Source organism: Globicephala melas, chromosome 20, assembly GCF_963455315.2.
Source record: "Globicephala melas chromosome 20, mGloMel1.2, whole genome shotgun sequence".
Classification (NCBI taxonomy): domain Eukaryota; kingdom Metazoa; phylum Chordata; class Mammalia; order Artiodactyla; family Delphinidae; genus Globicephala; species Globicephala melas.
Window position 1 is genome coordinate 27553871 of NC_083333.1, and position 20290 is coordinate 27574160.

The window sequence follows — 20290 nt, forward strand, 5'->3', positions numbered from 1 at the left end:
CGTGCTCTCTCCTCCTGTCCTTTGTAACATGGGGAGGATAGCACCTGCATCACTGACCTGTATGGGGCTAAAGTCCTGAGTACCTGACACAGAAGTGTTCAATAAAGCTCTCAGGTACTGATGCCCAGCTCCCTTGTCCCTTGCCAGCCATACTGCACGTGTACCACATACCTCTAGACTGGTTGAAGACCCCTGGTTTGGGTCCTCACGCACCTAACCGGTTTCATAGCCTCCTGATGAGTCAAGTGGCTTCTTCTTAGCAACTGCCTGCCACAGTTCAGAAGCGGGAAATGGACTTGAATTCTTTAGGGCTTTGGGGAGGGGGTGGTCTCTGGTTCCCCAACACGCCCAGGAAACTGAAGGACAGCCTTCCTCCGTCACAGAGCCAGACTCAGGCCAGGCTGGGGAGTTTTGGAGCCAAGACTGAAGCTCAAGTATTGTAAGTGAGGGCATCGTGCCCCCTCCCCACACACGGGTGGTGTGGACCATGAACTCAGTAAAGACAGAGGAAGAAACACAGCGATGGCAGCAGCAGGAGGGAACGGGGAAAGACAGTAGGAATTTCTACTGCTGAGATGTGACCAAAGGCCTCTCCCTGTGTCCCACAAAAAAACCCCAGCATTTGGGTGTCTGGTGTCTGGGTTCAGCTGGCTGTGCTACACTGTCACGCCCTTGTGTGTGATGACTGAACATCTGTGGCTTCACTCTCCCACACAGCTGGCTCCCTCCTCCCCTGCCAGGCTTTCTGTCCTCCCCTTGATAATGCAGGACCCTTCCTCGGTCCTCCCGCAGAGGGGCAGGAAGCATCCTTCCTGCCCCCACTCCCCATGGGACTCACTTCTCCTCAGAATACATTCTTAGAGAAGGAGCAAGGCGGCCAGGAGCCCGGCCCCAGGAGCAGGATTGGCCCCTCGTCAGAGCCAGTCAGAAGCAGGCTCAGCTCCACATGTGGTTCTTAATTATCTTTCCAGTTCTTGGTTATTAATGATCTTGGAGAGCGAGCAGAGAGCAGCCTGGCCCTCGCAACTCCTCCAGGCGTCACCTGCTGCAGCCTTCCGCCCAGCGCTGCGCACAGACCCTGACCCAGGGAGCTCAGGTCCAGGGGCTGGTGGCCAGCGGTTAACCCTCTCACCTCCAGTGGCTGCAACCAAGGTCAAGCTCCCTTCCGCGGCACTGGCCTCTAGCACCCCCCTTAGACTCACACTCACAACCTGTTTTTGAGCGCCCCCCCCCCCATCCTGGACCTGGATCCGTGAAAATCCATGGGGCAGAGAATGTGAAATTGACTATAATGGGCTGGGGGGGCACACATTCTTGCGGTTGTCAGGCCCTCCATCCAGGAACGGAGGGGTATTGGCAATTTCCGCCACTCTACCATTTCAGCGGCTCTCACCCCTAAAACTAAACAAAAAAACTTCCAGTTTTCATGGCTCCAGCCCCAGCAGTAGAATATTTGGAGACTGGAGAGGGGACCCAGCCTGCTGGGAGCCAACAAGGAGCCATGTGGGTAAGGGCACTGGGCCGTGGCCGCACGTGGTACTGGCATCCAGCACTGCCCTCCCCAGCCCCCTCCCTACTACATGGAGTTAAGTTTCTGCCCTGCTTCACCCAAATTGCCGGGGACAACAAGGCCTTGGACTTCACAGGCTCACAGTTAGAAAAGGCTCTAACGGCACCAATTATGCTCACCGTGTTTGCGGAATGGATGGAAGGAGGGCTGGCTTGCTTTAGTCATTGTGGGGCTAAATGTAACCACAGAGGTGAAAGCATTGAAAATGGTATGCAAGAGCCATCTTTTTAGATGGTTCACAGCCAGTGACATGTGACAGAGGAAGGAGGTGGGGCTGAGAGCCCCAGAGGGAGGACAGAGAACTGAGATGTGGGACAGATTCTCTGACCTGGAGGTCTTTCCCTCCCAAGGCTGAGCCGTGCCTGACCCCGGAAGCCACCCATGCCAGGCTTCCAGAGCCAGCAGGCAGTCCGAGCCCTGCACAGCCACCGCGGGGCGAACACAGCTGGCCAGGGCCCAAGAGAGCCCAGCAGGTTCCCCACAACAGACCTCCCTGCGTTTCCACCATAACATTGTCAGGCTCCCATGGGGGCCCCTGGCGGGGCAGAACCCCCAGAGCCCCTAGCACGAGCCCTTCTTTTCAAGGAGATTGAAGGATGAGCTCCATCCATCACCACCAGAGCCCCCGTGCTGAGCACATTTGTCTCATTTGGCACCAGAGCGGGCGGGAGCTGGCACTGAATACCAAGTGGCTTCTGCTGCCTGGAGCCCTCTCTCAGCCTTGCCTCCCGGATACTCCACAAAGGGAGCTGCCCACCTGCTCTAGGCAGACACCCCATCTGGGATACTCCCATGATGCTCCTGTTGCCTACCAGCTCTGGTGTGCCCCCTCCAGGGATGCAGAATGAGGCAGCCAGGACCAGTGGGTTGTAAAAGGTTTGTTTAATGTCCCAGCACTCTGAGGAGAAGAAACTCCAGCCAGCTGGAGCCAGGAGCAGGACCACCCTGCCCCAACACCGAGCTCCAGCCTCCATGCTCCCACACCAAGCCCCCAGAAGCCACGACCAGGGACTGGCTCACAGCAGGGCAGGGAGACCCCACTGCTCCCTGTGACTCCAGGCCAGGTGGGAAGGGATTTGCATAAGAAGATAGCAAAAGCCCAGCCCACACCAGGACCTGAGGCTGCTGAGGTCGCTGAGCTGACCATGGAAGACATCATCTGTCACTGGGTTCCCATGGCCAGGATTTCATGGCAGAAGCCAGAAAAGCCTGAGCCCACCTACCCCCCAACGCTGGCAGTGCCAGGCAGAGAGTCCAGCTGAGCAGAATAGCTGACACGTCACACTTCCGATTCCAAGCTGGAGATCCGCCTCCAGGTGCACGGTCGGGGGAAGCCGTACATCCCACAGGCCACCCTACTGACCTCTTCCAGCCCCCCAGTGTCCCTGTATTCTGTGCTCAGCCCCAGAGTCCTGCCCCTGTGCCCCGGAGGCCCCCAAGCCCCAGGAAGCCAGGGGCCGTGGCTGACACAGGGTGGGAGGTGAGGGCAGACAGCCCCCCAGCAAAGCGGCAGGTGGGCATGGGCGTGGAGGCAGGCGTGCTGTCCATGCGGCCAGGGGGTGGCCCCTGCCCACACCCGCTCCTGGCAGGCCTCCCGGTAGGACGGCAGCCGCATCGACTGCGCCTGCGTCCAGCGCCCGCAGGCCGGGCGGGCACACCGGGAGGGCTCCGAGCTGGGCCGGGTGAAGCCCTCGGTCACCGAGCTGGGCAGGGAAGCGTGGCGCGGGCGCGAACCTCGGGCCCAGGCCGCGCGCAGGAGAGCCTCCCGCCGGGCCAGCTGCTCCGGCCCGAGCAGCGGCAGGTCCTCGGGCTCGGGGGTCTCCGGGAAGAGCGGAAGGAAGGGGCACCCTGACCGGTCGGCTCGAGGGAAGGAGCTGTAGTGACAGCGCTCGGGCGACTGAGGGCGCTCCGGGAGCGCGCGCCGCTCGGAGGCCGAGAGGTGCCGCCCGCCGCGCGCGGTCAGCGACGGCCACCGCGCCTCCCAGGCCGGCCGGCCGGACACCTGGGAGACGTCGGGTAGGGAGGACCCGGGCGTCGGGGGGCGGCCCGGGGGCTGCGGGGCCCTACGCCCCAGCGCGGTGCGGCCCCCGCCCGGCGGCCCGCAGCCCGTGGGGCTCGGCTCGGGGGTCGGGCCGGGGGTGGGCGGCCGCGGACTGGGGCAGGCGGGCGGCGGGGGCGCACGGCGGCCGCCGCCCCAGCTCTCGATGGTGCGCGTGGCGCGGTCCAGGGAGCTGCTCACGCCCGCCGTGGTCACGATGTCGCGCGCCGCCTGCAGCATCTTGAGCACGCTGACCTGGGCCGAGCCGGCGGTGAGGTCCGGGCTGGGCGGCCGCGCGGGGCTGGCCAGGCTGTGCACCCCGCTAAAGCAGCTGTAGATGCCCTGGGCGGGAGGCAGGAGACCGACACGGCGTGAGCGGCGCCCACCCTTCCGGGACTGCCCCACGCCCCACGCCCCACGCCCAGGTGGGAAGCATCAGCCCAGGTGTCTCTAAGTCCCAGGAAGTAACTAACATTTGTTAAGCTCCTACTGTGTGCTGCTGGGAGAGCTTACAGTGGAGCTCTCCGAGGCACCAAGAGGGTAACTCCTTCTCCTAAAGTCACACAGCTTGTAAATGGCAGTGAGTACTCGAACCCCGGTCAGCCCGGCTCCAAAGTCCTGCCCTGCCTGCTGGAAAAGGGCTCTGCTTCTCACCTGCTGTGTGATGCTGGCAGGCCATGCCACCTCTCCAGACCTCAGTTTTTACATCTGTAAATGGGGCCATGGCCAGCTCTGACTTAGCTGGGTTGCTGCCCCTGGAGCTGGGGCCTGTCTAGGGTGGAGTGGGCACCCACCCTGCTGAAGGCCAGCAGGAAGTCCAGCCGGGACGCGTTGGGCACCGAGTGGCGCAGCTTCCGGTAGACCAGATGCTCCCAGGCGAAGACCAGCAGGGCCAGCCCCATGGCCACGAGCAGCATGTAGAAGACGCCGGCCATGTTATCGATGTCTAGCTTGCTGCTCATCACCTCGTTCTTCTCGTTCTGGCAGATCCCCGAGAGCCACACCGTCTCCAGCTTCTGGGTCTCCCCTGGTGGGGGCGAGGCACACCTGGCTCAGGAAGGACCCTTCCAGTGCTCACCCAAGCCTGGAGTGAGGACGGTCTGGGGCCAGGGTACCACCCCCCTGTAGGACCACACGGGGATCCAGCCTGGCAGGGGAGGATGGGGGGAGGGGGTGTCAATGAGCAGGAAGGAAGGAGAGCAGAGTGGGAGCTGGGGGGGGATGCCAGCCTCTGACATGCCCACCTCCCACAAGCCCACACTCCACATGCCCAGCAAAGGCTTGTCGACTGCATAAATTTTATCATTCATTTATTCATGAAACACTTATTGACCACCTACACGCCAGGCATGGAGCTGGGCCCACAGAGGCAAAAGGCCTCGGCCCCCAAGGAGGCTGCAGGCACCTTCATGTTATCACTCGCATTATTCTACGGCACTGATGGAAAACCAGACAGTTCTTTATCTCATACGGTTGGGACTCTAAATTCAAAGCTCTCTCTGGGTGTTGGGGCAGCCCAGCCGGACCGCTCGCACATGTGAGCCCCCGGGGTACCAAGGCACACCTGGGTTCTGGCTCTGGGATTAGGCAGGCTGTTGGCACTACCCCAGGTCATCTCAAGATGGCAATGGAGGGGAGGGGTCTTGGGGAAAAGTAAAGGAGTTCAGATGCCCCCAACCTCCACCGTGTGGCCTGAGCTCCTTCCTGTCTTCCCATCCTGCAAGGGCTCCCCAGCTAGTTCCTGCTCCCTCCCGGCAAACCAACCCCTCCCCACGTCTCCATCCAGCTGCTCCTAATACCCGCCACCCAGCCACTGCACCCACCTCTCACCCCCAGAGACCTCTCTCCATGCCCGCGGGCCCTGGGCACTCAGAGGACAGTGGTGGAGATGTTGACCAGCCGTCGGGCAGCTGTCCCGACCACGGGCTCTGTGGCCCACCTGGGACCCACCCCAGCCCCCATCAGCGGCTGCACCCACCGTCCCCCAGGAACTGCAGGAGCGCCAGGTCTATGGCCCGCTTCCAGTGGGAGTCCTTCTGCATGGCGATGCCGTAGCCAGTGGTGGCAAAGACCTTGCCAGAGCCAATGGTGACCAGCTTGCAGCCCTCGTCCTTGCCCGCCATGTAGTTGAGGACAGCAGCGTCATAGATGAAGGCATCCAGCTTCCTGGGGACAGGCTGAGCCCTCAGGCCAGGGATCAAGTGGGGTTCAGGGCACCAAACCTGGGGCCTGACAGGGGTCTGGGCCACGTGGGCCCACTGACCACCACCCAGGAGGGATGGATGGGCAGAGCCTTCTCTAGTTGTCTGGGGTCCTGGTGCAGAGAAGCCCCCTCCCGCAGCTTCAGAACCCTACCTACCCTCCTCCTCAGAGAGGCCAGGGGACACTCTGCTTCCAGAGGACACACCCTCTCTGCCCTCCAGGCCCCTAAAGATCCTAAGAAGGCGACAACCAACACCTGAGGGCACGGCTGAACCTTGGTCAATACCACAGCTGCGTCTCTGGGCTCTGGTGGGCGTCCTCAAGCTGCACTCTGCCCCAAGGCCTCCTCACCCCGTCCCCGGGGGTCCTACATGGCAACCCAGTCTCACCGTCCCACCTTGGGTCTCTCGGGGAGACACGTGGGTAGAGACAGTCAGGGGGTGCAGGACTGCGGACCCACCCCATCTTGAGGCTGCTAAGCGCGTCCTCCACTGAGCGCTGGTTGAACTTGACCATGTGGGTGTGCATGTCGCGGTAGTTGCTGCGAATGTTCCGCTCCGTGCTGCCGTTGGGCACGGTGCCGAAGCGGAAGGGCGGGTACTGATCCTGAGGCCGCTGGAACTGCGCGCAGAGGGCAGCGCCATTCATAACCCCTCCTCCGACCCTCCAGCCGACCCGGCCCCGACCCCATCCCCCCCAGTCTGGACTTGAATAGCGAGCGCAGCATGGTCTTAGAGACTGTCCAGCCCACGCCTGTGTTTTACAAACAGGGAAACTGAGGCCGGGACAGGGAGAGACTTACTCAAGGCCACTTAGTCAGTGGACCTGAGCCGTCTCTCCCTGTCCCCGTCCCCAGCCCCCTCCTCCCCAGGCTCCCCCGCTTCTGCCTGCTCCCGCCTCCAGTTCAAATTCCACTGATTCCAACTGTCCTGTGTCCCACCCAAGGCCTGCCCCAGGCTGCGGCATCCCCCCCACCCTCCAACAGCACCCTCTGGGGCTCCAGAACCTTCTTGTCACTGAGGCCAGACACAGTGTCGATGTACTGCTCCTGAATCATGAAGGCGGCCAGGTTGGCGGTGTAGCTGGCGAGGAAGATGACGGCGAAGAAAGCCCAGACCAGGACCATGATCTTGCTGGTGGTGCCCCGGGGGTTCTCGATGGGCACCGAGTTGTTGAAGACCAGTGCCCAGAGAAGCCACACAGACTTGCCGATGGTGAAGGACGGGCCCCCAGACTCTGGGGGTGAAAGGGGGGACACTGGTGCTCCTCTTGCCCGGCACAGAGGGGGTCAGGTTCAACCCACCCAACTCCACGGCTCCCGTCTCTGCTCTGTCCTGGGTGGAGACCCCATCCCTGGCTGACCCCACCCCAGGGCACGTCAACTCACCTTGCTTCTCTCTCTCTCTCATGTATCTGATTGGCCCCCTGCATATTGTCGGAAGGCCAGGGACCTCCCCCACGGGGCATTCTCTGAAGGGCCCCTCTGGCCCTGAGCCCACCCCTCCTGGGAGTGCCAGCCCTGCCCCTGCCCCCGGGCCCAGGTGGGAGCTGACTCTTGCCGCTGGTGAGGTTCTGGTTGTAGCTGACGGGGCTGAAGTACTCGAACATGAAGACGGTTATGGCCACCACGGTGAGGCACATGACAAACATCATTACCCACACGGCAGGGCTGTAGGGCTCTGGGGACAGAGGCAGGAGGTTCAGAGGAGGCGGCGCTGTGTCTCCCCCCAACAGCTCAGGCGTTCTGGGTGCAGACAGGTGGGTCCATGTGGTCATATCAGCCCCGTGGACTGAGCTCAGGGGTCTCTGACTCTCAGAGCAGTGGAGCCCCAGGAGAGACGCCATCCCCCAGGGAGGTCAGGCTCCCCAGCACTCTTGGTCTCTCCCCTCCATCTGCCCTGGGCCAGGGTCCCATCACCCATCACCCACCCTAGGAAACCTCCCTTTGATTCCACATCTCCCCTGGCTCTCATTCTCCCTCTTCCCCCCACTTCCTTTCACAAAAGAGGGCCAGCACCCCATGCTCTTTCCCTTTCCCCTCCCATCCCCCCGCCCCTGCCTGCAACCTCTTCCACCCCTCAGCCCCTGAGGGTGGCCCCTCAAAGCCACAGGAGCAATCTCAGGGAACTCCCTCTGCTTTCCTCCTCTCCTTCCTCGCCACCAGCACCGCTGCCCACGCTCCTGGGTCTGGAACTCCACCCCCGCCACACACACACCCCGGGCCCAGCATGGGTGAGCTGCTTGGAATCAGAGCTCTGAAGCCAAGCCTTACCCCTCATCCTACTGACACAGAAACCGAGGCCTGAGGGGCTGGGGAGACCGACCTGAGGTTTCTGACAAAATCACTTCAGTCTCCCTGAGTGAGAAGTCATTACTACCCAAATCATTTGCTCCTTCGATACAATGCCCATCCTACGAAGTGGAGTTTGTTGCCTTCCCTGTGGCTGAGGAACCCTGCTCAGAGAGGTTCAGTGACTTGCCCAAGGTCACACAGCAGGAAGAGGCAGACCTGGGATTCTCTCTTCTGCTCCTGGTCGAGAGGCTCAGCTGTCCTCAGGGCTCTTTGAACCATCCCCCACTGCAAGTCCCACCTGAACTTCTGACTAGGCGCTCTGGGCAGGCCAGGACTATGGCCAGATCCCAGCACCTGGCACAGGACCCGGCACAAGGGAGCTGCCCAAGAAATGCTGAATTTCTAATCAAATCAGAAACTAGCCCGGCTTCCCGTGCTCTGGGTTGGCTCCTCCAACCCCCCCATGAATCTTCTCCCTTTGTCCCAACGGCCCAGCCCAGGAGTTCCCTGGCGGTCCAGTGGTTGGGACTCTGCGCTTTCACCGCTGAGGGTGCGGGTTCAATCCCTGCTCAGGGAACTAAGATCCCGCAAGCCACGAGGCCAAAAAATGAAACAAAAAGCAATGTCGCAGCCCACGAGGCACCTCCTGAAGGCAGCCTGCCTCGCTGGTTGTCCTGTCCTTCACAATGCTGCCACCTTTTACCCCGCTCTCCCCATCCCCTGCCCTTACCGAGCACCCAGGCTCAGGACTGAACCTGGACGTCACCTCTTCCCTCTCCGTTCTACCCACCTATTATAGCTCAGGCCTCTGGCTAACCTCCAAGGACCCAAGGCTGCAGTGCTGCTCTCTGAGGGTGCACCCCAAGCTCCCCATCTCCACCCACGCTCCACACGTCCACTGCACTATCCCTGCCCACCCCGAGCCGCACCCAGGAAGGCCGAGGGGGAGACGGTGCCGTTGCTGCGAGCCACCATCACACTGATGCCCGTCTCCACGAAGGGCACAGAGAAGTCCACGATCTCGGAGCGCTCCTCATTGATGGTGAGGGAGCCAATGGCCATGTCTGCCCGCTTGTAGTACACCTGGGGGTCAGGCCCGGATCAGAGGAGGGGCTCCCGCAGGCTGGAGGACTCCCCCACTCCTCTCCCAGCCCCGCATCCAGCACCCACCAGCTGAGTCAGTTGTTCCCACTTGGGTCCTCAGAGCTCCACTTTCAGTACTGACCCGAGGGGTCATCATTGGTGCCAGCACAGTGCCCCTGCCAGTTCGGAGACCCTTAGGAGCTGGGCCTGGGTCCCACCCTGACTGATCCCCAGACCAGGAGGAAACACCTAAGGAATATCCGGGGTTGGCTGACGGATGGATGGGGCCCAGGGCAGCAGGCGGGCAGGTGGGCGGGCTCAGGTGGCCTGGGGGCGGGCCTACCTCCCCGATCATGCCGTTCCACACGCCGCGCACCCTCTTGCCATGCTTGCCGTTGGTCACCAGGTACAGGTCGTAGGAGAACTTGACCACCTTGGCCAGCTTCTTGAGGATGTCGATGCAGAAGCCCTTACAGCAAAGCTTGGTGTAGGGGGCCGTGTCACCACTGCTGCCACCAAGAGACCAGCAGGGGTCAGAGCCAGCGGCTCCTCCCAGCCTGGCTGGTGGACGCCCACCCCTATACCCAAGCATAAGGCACACACAACGCCCGCCGTCGCACGGCGGCACACGGCTCACACCGGGCCTCCCGGGTGTTCTCGCGGACCTGAAGGTGTGGTTGCCATGCCGGCGGCAGGGCACAGTGTTGGGCACGCAGCCGCCTGTGCCAGGGTCGGGGCTCTCCACGATGACAAAGGGTCGCTCTTCCAGCGTGGCCACCGTCAGGTGCCGGCTGTCCACCACGGGCTGCAGGGAAGCACTGTAGCGAGGCCACACCGGGTACTTCATGTGGAGGACACCATGGTCCCAGCGCCCCACCTGCAGAGGATGACCGGCCTCAGCCCGGGACCCTCAGCCCCACTAAGCCCACGCTATAGGTGGGGCCTCTGGGCGAGGCCTGCAGGACCAAGAATCCTCCCACCACACCTAAGGTCACTCGGGGCAGGACGAAGCAGGGCCTGGGGCGGGAGCACCTGGAGAACAGGAGAGTCGGGGCAAGGGGCTGGCCAAGGAGAGGGCTCCCTGCAGCCTCCCCGGCTTCTGGTCCCCCACTTTCCAGTCCAGCCTCCACACTGCTGCTGGCTCACGGCCTCTTCCTAAAGCCCAGACCTGAGCCTGTCACACCGCACTCATTCCCCCAAGCTTCACATAAAGTCCTTAGCCCAGCACTCAAGACCCTTCACGGGTCCAATTTATCTCCATCACCCTACCCTTCTTCCCCAGTCCCCACACCTCCAAACGCATCACTTAAAAATGCTCCAGGGGAATTCCCTGGCAGTCCAGTGGTTAAGACTCGGCACCTTCACTGCCATGGGCCCTGGTTCAATCCCTGGTCAGGGAACTAAGATCCCACAAGCTGCGTGGCATGGCAAAAACCAAAACCAAAACCAAAATAAAACAAAAAAACTCTAAACCCTCCTTCCCCTCAGTCTATACCAGGCTACTATCCCTTCCCGATGGGCTCCTACTCAACCATCCATAGCCCAGCCCAAATATCCCAACTTCTGTGAAGCCTTCCCCAGTTTCCTCCTTTGAAGGCAGAACTAATTTCTGCCCCTCCTCTCTATTCCCATAGTGCTTTGCAAACATTGTTTCTTAAGCACTGACCACCCCAAATTCTATTTGTTTACGTGTCCGTCTAGCCAGCACAGCTGTGGGTTACTCCTTCAGGGGCAGGACTGTGTAATAAGAGTGCTTGATAAGTTCTATAGTGAAGGGTGTTGTGGGAGCCCCGAGCAGGGCTGCCTCAGACCCCCGGGAGACCTGGAAGGCTTCTCAGTGGAAATGTTTCAGCTGAGACCTGAAGGATGAGGGGCTGGATGAGGGACAGAAGGGACTCTGCTCAGCTGTGGGACAAGAGGGGGGGATAAAATGAAAGGACACCGAGGGCCCCTGGGCTCACCCCCTTCTCACCATCTCCCAGAGGCGGTGCCGGTTGAGGGCGATCACCACCATGGTGGGCTGGACCAGGTACCCACCAGGACTGAAGGAGAAGTCCCGGCCCTCCCAGGTGACATTCAGTAGGTGCCTGCGAGGGGGGAGAAGCCAGGGTCCTCTTAGCCCTGACCAGGACCAGCTGTGCCCTCCCCCACCTTCTGCCTCATCACCGCCACCAACAGGTAGCATTTGTGTAATTATTGTTCTGTTTCCCTGTGTTGACTCCCGAGATCCTCACCACACCCTCACACCCTGCTCTTTTCTCAGATGAAGAAACAATGGCCCCAGAGAGGTGAGGTCACTTGGCCCCAGGCACACACCTAGTGGGAGGTGTGATCAGTGAGCCCAAACTCATGGCCACTCGTGGCCATCCTATGCCCTGGGCAGGTGCCCACCTGTAGAAGGCCTTCCGGGCAGGGCTGACAGGCCCAGGGTGGCCGCGGCACTCCCCAGCCGGGGCGGGCAGGGTGCCGTGCTGGCGCCGGTAGCCGTGGGCGCCGAGGGCCAGGATGGCCACGCCGTCGCGGACTTTCTGGCGCAGGCTGAGGCGCCAGCTCTCGGTGACGACGCTGATGAGGCCCACGGGGAAGGCGGCGGGGGGCGCGTCGGTGCTGCCTAGCGCCAGGTTGGGCACCAGCCACACGTGACCGGGCCCCACCAGGCCGGCCTGGGCCGCCTCGGCAAAGAGCACCTCGGCCTCCTCGCGCGAGCAGTAGGCCACCAGCACCGGGGCGTCGATCTGGCGCAGCAGGCGCTGGGTGTGGGCGCGCGTCCCGCCGGGGCCCAGCTCCAGCGTGAGCACGTCCAGCAGCCGCCAGCCCACGTAGTTGGCGTCGGCGACGGCGCGCACGCTCTTGAGGAAGAGCGTGTGGCCCGGGTGCAGGCTGGTGATCACGGCGAACGCGCTCCAGTCGTACTCCTCCAGCACCTTGAACAGCACCTGCAGCTGCTGCTCCAGGGACACGCCCAGCTGCAGGAAGGCGGAGCCCGGCTCCTAGGGGGAGGGGTGGGGCCTGAGCGGGGGGTGGGGCGAGCCGAGTCCCGCCCCGCCCCAACTTCCACTCCCTCCGTCAACTCCCACACACCCTTGCGTCGGAAGGTGCTGAGTGTCCCGGGAGCCCTAGTCTCGCGATAACCTCCTTCCCGCCCGCCCGCCCCGCACGTGGTTCCCAGCCCCTGCCGCCCATTAGAATGCCCTGGAGAGATTTTTTTAAATATTCGTGCCTGACCAAGGCTGGACCGCAAACCAGCAGAAGCGTCAGCTGGGAGCTTGTAGGAAATGCAGATTCTCGGGCTCAGTGCTCACCTGCTGGATCAGAATCCCTGAGGATGGCGCCCGGGAATCTGTATTTCAACAAGCTCTTTAGGTGACTCTTGAGCCCGCTAGTCCAGACCAACTGAATGGGAATCTTAGACATGGTACACTGGGTGTCTGTATTTTTCTAAAGCACTGTGTGGGTGGAGAACCACTGTGCTGAGAGCTAATGTCAGGCCCACAGGTAACTGGGAAAGCACCATCCTCTATGCAGCCCTGGGGATGAGAATGTTCTTCCTCTCTACTGCCTCTGCCACCACAAACGCCCAGGACACTGCAAGATCGAGCCTGGGCTAGCGCAAGCCTCTCCTAGCTGTGGGTTCCCTGCTGCCACTGCAGCCCCTCCAAGATTTCACCACACTGCGACTGTCCCAATCTTTTAAAAAAGCAACTCCGAGAAAACTCTACAGGACAAGTAACCCAGTTCCTTCAACAAACAAATTTGCAAGGAAAAAAGAGAGAGATGGAGGAGGAGCCTTGAGAGGGAAGACTCGTAAGTCATCCCAGCCAATCGCCACGTGGGAACCTAATTTGGTTCCTGATTCAAGTCAACAGACATAAAAATAAACATTTATGAGACAACGCGGAAGATTTGAACACTGCCTGGATTCTTTATGATGTTAAGGAATTTTTATTATTTTTTAGATGTGATGATGTATGGTGGTTTTATTATTTTGTAAAGTCCTATCATCTAGAGATGTGTATTGAAGTATTTATGGATGGAATAAATATTGTGTCTGGGCCTTGCTTCAAAATAAAACAGAAGAGAAGTGGGTGGGGGTAAGGCTGAGGCACGGTTGGCCTGGGGTGGATAGGGGATACATGGGGTCATTATACTCTTCTACTTTTATGTATGCTCAAAATTCCCCATAGGGCTTCCCTGGTGGCGCAGTGGTTGAGAGTCCACCTGCCGATGCAGGGGACGCGGGTTCGTGTCCCGGTCTGGGAAGATCCCACATGCCGCAGAGTGGCTGGGCCCGTGAGCCATGGCTGCTGAGCCTGCGCGTCCGGAGCCTGCGCTCCGCAACGGGAGAGGCCACAACAGTGAGAGGCCCGCGTACAGCAAAACACAAAACAAAACAAAAAAATTCCGCATAATAAAAATATAATCATAAAAGAAAGGCAAATCAGATCAGTCTTCCCTCAACACCTTCTTCAGCTCCTCACTTACTTAGAGTAAAACCCAAGTGTCCTCCCGTGTGGCTGGGACCTCGCCTCCCTCTCCAGGCTCCTCTCTGTTCCTCAGAAACTCTGTGCTTCTTCTCACCTCTGGGTGTTCACACCACCTGCTCCCTCCGCCTGGAACACTCTCCCCCAGTCCACCCCACACACACACCTTGTCACCCCCCCCTCATCCTCCAGGTCCCGGCTTAGGTGTCATTTCTTAGGAGACCTTCTCTGACCAACCCCAGACCCAGAAGGGGTCCCACTGGACTCCCTCGGGGCATCCTGTGTTTTTCCTTCAGGACTAGGACCCCAGCTGTGATTGCTGGTGAATGTGTGTTTAGCGCTTTCTCCCCACAGGACAGCAAGGGCATGACCTGCCCTTGGATGTTCTCCGCTGCAGGCCAGCTACATCAGATCCCACACCTAGCCTGGCCCTGCACCTCTGGGTCTGGAGCCTGACCACGGAAGGCCAGAAAACCAGGGAGAAGGTGGGCGAGCGCTGCCCCAGAACCAGAGGTGGGTTAGGTACCTGCCCATCCCTCATCCAAACACAAGTGTGAAAGCAGCTCAGAAAGCTTATCTTCTAGAACACAGGAGCATCATTCCCACAGCCTTCTCCTCCCTCACCCAGGCCTCCCTCCGCCCTCACCCCCTTGCTGGGCCCACCCAATCCCAGGTTCCCAGGACCTAAGTGTCTCCCTGGCCCAGACTCAGCCCCTCTCCCCCAGCCCCAGCCTGGCTCCAGGCTCATGGGATGTAGGGACATGACTTTGAATGGGCACCTTGGGGGTGAGGACCACAGCAGAGCCCCCACTGATGCTGAGGATAGGCACGTGGGTCTGGAAGGAGATGAAGTCGAGGATCTGGGCCACGGCCTCAGTGTCCACGTTGTCCTCAAAGACGATGCCGTGGACTCGGGCAGTGCCCAGGAGCCCGCAGATCTGGGTGAGAAGGCTGCTGGGGTTGGTGTTGTTGACACCCACGGTGAGTGGCTGGATCTCCAGGGGCAGGTCCAGGAAGCTCTGGGGGGTGAGGCGGATACGGGCCTGGGCCTCCGGTGGCCCCGAGCTGCCAAACACCACGGCCACCGTCACAGCCTGCTCGCCCTGCCCCGGGCCCAGCCCTGCCCAGGCACCGAGGAGTGAGGTGAGTAGCAGGACCGGCCCCAGGGCCCCACCCATGTCCACTGGAGGGTCCTGCGGAGAGACCACGATAGGCACAGGGAGGGGACAGAGGCACGGAGAGAAAAGATGAATGACAGAGAGGAGGCAAAGGCCAGAGTCAGAGGGACACACACCCAGAGGATGAAAGAGAAGAGGGAGAAACCTCCCTCCACAAAGAGAGGCAGAGAGAGGGGGAGACAGACAGACACAGAGAGACAAAGAGAAAGAGACAGAGAAGTTAGCTGAGCGTCCAAGCGCAGCCCAGAGGGCAGGACCCGGGAAGAACGTGACCAGAATAGGTGCTCACTACTTCCATTCTACTGTTGAACATCAGGCTTGGCTAGAAAGGCCAGACCTTTGAAAACTCATCCATCTGGATTCTGCCCCAGGAAGGTTCACAGCAAATGCTAATCTGGTGGGACTTCCCTGGTGGCGCAGTGCTTGGGAGTATGCCTGCCAATGCAGGGGACACAGGTTCAAGCCCTGGTCAGGGAAGATCCCACATGCCGCAGAGCAACTAAGCCCGTGCACCACAACTACTGAGCCTGCGCTCTAGAGCCTGTGAGCCACAACTTCTGAGCCCACGTGCCACAACTACTGAAGCCCATGCGCCTAGAGCCTGTGCTCTGCAACAAGAGAAGCCACCGCAATGAGAAGCCCGCACACTGCAACAAAGAGTAGCCCCCGCTCACCACAACTAGAGAAAGCCCGGGTGCAGCAACAAAGACCCAACTCAGCCAAAAATAAATAAATAAATTTATTTTTTTAAAAAATGCTAACCTGGTACCAAGTGCATGGATATGAGTCAGAGAGACCTGAGTTCAAGTCCCAGTTCTGCCACTTACTAACTGTGTGATCTTGGGGAAGTTGCTTAGTCTCTCTGAGCCATGATTTCTTGCCTGCAGTAATCACAGGACCTACTTCACAGCAGTGGGAGGGCTACCCACTGTTATCAGTATCCTCATCCTATAGGTGACAGCCCCACAGCCAGGTAAAGGAAGGCAGCTCTTGTAACACACACACACACACACGCACACACACACACACCCCTTCTCCATCCTAAACTGAATCTAACATCCTCAAGGGCCCTGCTCTTCATAATCCTACTTGGCACAAAGTCCCCTCCTCCTGGGCACTGGATATCCCTACTCTACCCTCTGTGGCCTCAATTAGTAGCAGCTCTTCCACAGCAGGAGTGTGTCACCACTGATTCGTTCAGGGCTCGGGGTATCTCACACATGACCTGCCACCCTAGGCCATCGCTGGCGTGAGGGATTTTTTAACCTACCCCAAGGGCCTGACGTGTATCCCTGCGAAACAAACATCATTGCTCTTGGACAAACAGCCACACCGGTGAGTGGTGCCCATGGATACAGCTCTCCCTCCCAGCCGGCCATCGGCCACAGCTTTGCCACCCTCTCCATCTCCATGACATCCCCAGTGAAACTTCTGAACAGGGGAGAGCCAAATGGTGACCAGGCTGGGCTTGGTTTCATTTCAAAATGAGAAGACAGGATTTGGGGCAGGGGAGGGCACACTGTGCTCATTTTTGTGCCCTTGAAATCTCCCCCCGTGTATGGTTTCCCAGTACACTGACTTAGAACATCAGCCTGGAGGCGTGTGATTCTAGGGTGGGAACCTAAGCGTGCCGTGCCCACCATTACCTCCAATGAGGGATTTCAAATCACACCTGCAAAGAGCACTGTCGGGCTCATTTCTTCCTTTGCAATTCCTCTCTGTGCTCATCTCTGCCCACCTCTGTAGGTTCCCCATCCTCTGGGAAGCCCGAAGCTTCCCCCACTTATGCCTCCCAGCTCTGAGCTCTAGAACCGCGCCGTCAAATACGGCAGCCACCAGTCACGTATGACTACTGGGCACTTAAATGTGGCTTGTCCAACCTGAGGTATGCTGTGAAGTGTAATATGCACGCTGGAGAGTGAAGACTTTGTATTACAAAAAGAAAATCTCTCACTAATATTTTTATATGGATTACACGTTGAAGAAATATTTTAGCTACATTGAGTTAAACAATATAGTGTTAGAATTCATTTCACTTTTCTTTTTCCTTTTTCTAATGTGCCTACGTGTGGCTCTCATTTTGTTTCTTTTGGACCACGTGACTCTAGATGAAGGACCCAGGTCCTCCCTCAGCTCTGAGGGGGGACTGCCCCTAGAAACTCTCTGTGCTGGGAAGGTGTCCTACAGGACTGGAGCTGAGGAGGGATTGCCGAATGCTCCTGGAGGGAGGGGCCCCAATCAGGCCAGTCTCTGAGCTTCAAACAGCAATGGGCAGATCCAGGCTCCAGAGTCCCAGCACCACGAGGCATCCAGCCTCCCCCGCAAGGCAGGAGGTCATCCCCGAGCCCTGGCCTCGTCCAATTTCCCACTTGCCTCCCCCTGGCCTCCCACCTCTCCGCCTCCCATCCACCCACCCCCGCCTGCCCCACTGGCCTGAAACAGTCCTCTGGCCACTGCACCCCTCCTCTAAGAGCACAGCTGCTCCCTGGTGCCCACAAATGAAGTCCAGACACCTGGGTCCCATGGACAGAGCCCCACGCACCCCAACTGTCCTCCCCTCCGTGCACCCCACACTCCCTCCGGTCTGGTGGCCAGACAGCTCCTGCTGTCATCATCTCCAGGCCTTTGCTCTGCTGTTCCCTCAGGTTACAATGTCCTCTTCCCACTGCCTCTCTCTTGTCTACAGGACAAATTCCAGAATTTTCAGAGCCCCACCTAAATCCCTCTCCCACAAAGCACCTGCCTTAGTGCCTGGCGGCTCTGGAAACACGGGTGAGAAGACAGAGGGTCTGGGTCTGGCTGTAAGCCAGCTGCCCTTCTCCCCCGCCCCCAGCACCCCCCCCCAGGTTGGGGAGCTCCTGGCTATGCCTCTGCGATGTCTCCCTCATCATTTTGCCCCCTGTTGCAGGAATTTGCCCACTCCATGCTGCCCCTGCCCCATACTGGACTGCGGTCTTAAGGACCTCTGCCCACCCACTTGCCGTCCGCACCTTTCACAAACGTGCTGTTAATATTTGATGAACTCCCGGACCCCCCAAAAGCCCGGCGGAGAGTGGCAATGGTGACACTTCCGGGACACTCAGCATCACCTTGAATGGCCTGAGCACCTCCACGAGCTTAGGGCTCTTCTCTTCCCCCTGCTCCCCCAATCCCAGGCAGGCTCCCGCACACGGACGTGCACGCGCACTCACACCCCAGACATCTGATGGCCGCCCACCAACCGCGCTGTTTCCCGGGCGCCCAGGGACCCCGGCTGCGCGGCTCCTCTGGATCCACTGCCCTCCGAGTGAGCGGCCTCAGCTTTGCCGTCGGGTTTCCCTCCCTCCATTTTGCAGAGCTAAGACCTGAACCCAGGCGCCAGGGGAGAAGACCACTCCTCCACCTTGCCCCCACTGGCGCGGTCACCGAGGTCTCCCTCCTCCAAGACGAACCCGCCCCCCCCCAGCTGATTCCTCCCGGAACCCCCGGGGGAATCTCTTACACTCGGGCTGTGAAGTTCTGGGTATTTTTAGGCCAGCGATAAATAATTCATAGGGAACGTGGCATCGGGCTCCCCCCGCGGGAGGAGGGGGCGCGAGCGGCGAGGGCCACCGTCACCCGCGGCTCAAGGACACTCGCGATGCGGCGGCAGCAGCGGCGGCAACTCCGGGCGCGGGGACCCGCGCCACGCCTCCTGGCGGCCAAACTGGGCACCACGCACTCCGCGCCCCCCGCCTCACTGCCACCCTCTGAGGGGGTCCCAGCTCCCAGGTCCCCATCCCCACTGCCCCAAGCTGGGTCGCCACCCCAAGCCCCGCGGGTGGGGGGCGCCGAGTTCGCCTGGCAGGCGGGGCTGTAGGCGGGTACCAGCCCAGCCCTGCCCTAGGGAGAACCCAGGAGTCTGGTTCCCGACCTACCCAGTCCCCTTCACGCTCCTCTTCGAATTCCTAACGGGGTTTAGGAGCAGGTTGGAAACGGACTGGCGCAGCCAGAAACAAGACGGGCTCTGAGACTGAGCAGACGAGCTCCCGCCGCCCAAGTTCCTTTCCTCAGTTTCTCCATAGCCCGGGTCGGATCGAGCCGGGGCAGTGCCACTGTCAGAGGACTGGGGACTGGGCCCCAAGTCCCGACGGGTGAGCAGTAGGACAAGTGGGGTGAGCCTCAGGGCCCCGCGGGAATTCCCCCTTCGCTCACCCAGCAGGACCTTGGGATGGGTCGTGGGACGCACCCTTGGCGATTTTCTGGCCACTGGGTGCTTTTGCCTTCGTTTGGACCTCGCCCTGCCCACCTAGGCCTGGCACGAACCGCCTTCTGCCGCAGGAGGCTCAGTGGCTCCCCTTCCCCGCCGTCGGGGATCCTGGTCGAAGCCCCGGGGGACCAGAGCAACACGTTGGTGGGGCAGCCAGGGCCCAGCGCACCCAGGCTCTCGGCTCTCCCAGGTCCTCTTCGCCCACCCTTCCTTTCCCCTCCTCGGAGCCTGGGTCCGCCGGGCGCGGGTCCAGCATTTGGGAAGAGCCCACCACCCGGTGAAGCCCACGCTGATTTCCTGAGGTCAGAGGAGGGAGCGCTCTACCGAAGGAAGAGCTGGGAGGGGAGGACCTGGGGGACTTACAGCCGGTGAAGGGGCGGGAGTGTGAAGGCAGATGCGTGTGGTAGGTGCTCAGCAGACCTCCGGGAGCACGGGGCCGGGCTCCTGGAGCCACCGACAGCCCCCTTTCGTCCTCTCTGCTCCGTGCCCTCTCCAGCCCCCTCCGCTCTGGCCGAACCCAGCCACGGCCCCAGCTCCCAGCCCCGCTCCCCAGCCCCCGCCCGGCTTCCAGCAGCAACAGTTGTGGGGCCCGCAGCCTAGACTCCCACGTCCCCACACCGCACCCTCCCCTGCGGTGCCGCGGTGCCGGGCGAAAGACCTGGAGGGCTCGGCGACCCAGGAGACGAACGTCTTGGGCGCCTCGCCCGCGCCCTTCCCTCGCGCCCGCCGCGCGCCTGTCACCTCGGCCTCTTCCTCACCTCTTCTCCGCCCGCCCGGGTCCAAACCCCAGGTCCGGTCCCCGAGGGTCCCAGTCCCCCGGCGCCCCCTTCCTGGGGTTCCCTGCGTCCACCAGACTCTCCCCGGTGCCGCGCCATCTGTCTCCGCTGTCCTTGCCCGCGCGGCGCCTGAGCCCAGCCCCAAGTTGGCGGCGAAGTTGGCGCCCCCGGCCCGGCGCCCGCCACTCACCGGGGGGAAGGGGCGCTGCGCCCGCGCCCAGAGCCCGCGCCGGCCGCCTCCCGCGCGCTGCATGTCCCCGCGCCTCGGTTCAGCGCGCTGGCGCGTGCTGTCCTAGCCCGGCGGGCGCCTGAGCTAGGGCGCCGCGGGGCCGGTGCCCGTGGCGCGGCCTGGCGCGCTGGACCGGGCCCGCCCCCCGGGCCCCTCTAGTGGCCCGCTCGGCGCCCGGCTCCGTCCCGGGCTGGGCAGCGCGCCGCGCCCAG

At 61.1% G+C, this 20290-nt stretch overlaps 1 protein-coding gene across 8 annotated transcripts; it reads right to left on the bottom strand.

Moving 5' to 3' along the window:
* Positions 1 to 2437: 2437 nt before the first annotated feature.
* Positions 2438 to 20192, bottom strand: GRIN2C (glutamate ionotropic receptor NMDA type subunit 2C). Of its 8 annotated transcripts, none has more exons than XM_060291149.1 (13): positions 20040 to 20192; positions 14447 to 14860; positions 11578 to 12176; positions 11159 to 11273; positions 9852 to 10063; positions 9530 to 9695; positions 9033 to 9186; positions 7364 to 7489; positions 6817 to 7046; positions 6271 to 6431; positions 5587 to 5774; positions 4403 to 4635; positions 2438 to 3950 (listed from the first exon to the last, which is right to left on the bottom strand). In XM_060291149.1, exons 1-13 carry the CDS (start codon positions 20100 to 20102, stop codon positions 2850 to 2852), a joined length of 3762 nt encoding a protein of 1253 aa, XP_060147132.1. In that variant the 5' UTR covers positions 20103 to 20192; the 3' UTR covers positions 2438 to 2849. The 8 variants fall into 8 exon arrangements, 7 of the variants coding, with proteins under 7 accessions (XP_060147132.1, XP_060147130.1, XP_060147131.1 ...); XM_060291147.1 differs by lacking the exon at positions 20040 to 20192 and adding an exon at positions 19832 to 19993; XM_060291148.2 differs by lacking the exon at positions 20040 to 20192 and adding an exon at positions 19832 to 19990 and having other exon boundaries at positions 9530 to 9692.
* Between the last annotated feature and the right edge of the window lie 98 nt (positions 20193 to 20290).

Coding starts and splice junctions, on each gene's coding strand:
- GRIN2C (XM_060291147.1), bottom strand. CDS start 19,948: ATGGCGCGGCACCGGGGAGAGTCTGGTGGACGCAGGGAACCCCAGGAA. Junction 7,490..9,032: donor CTCCCCCTCGGCCTTCCTGG/GTGCGGCTCGGG, acceptor CTCTGTCCCCAG/AGCCCTACAGCCCTGCCGTG. Junction 7,047..7,363: donor GAACCTCACCAGCGGCAAGA/GTCAGCTCCCAC, acceptor TTTCACCCCCAG/AGTCTGGGGGCCCGTCCTTC.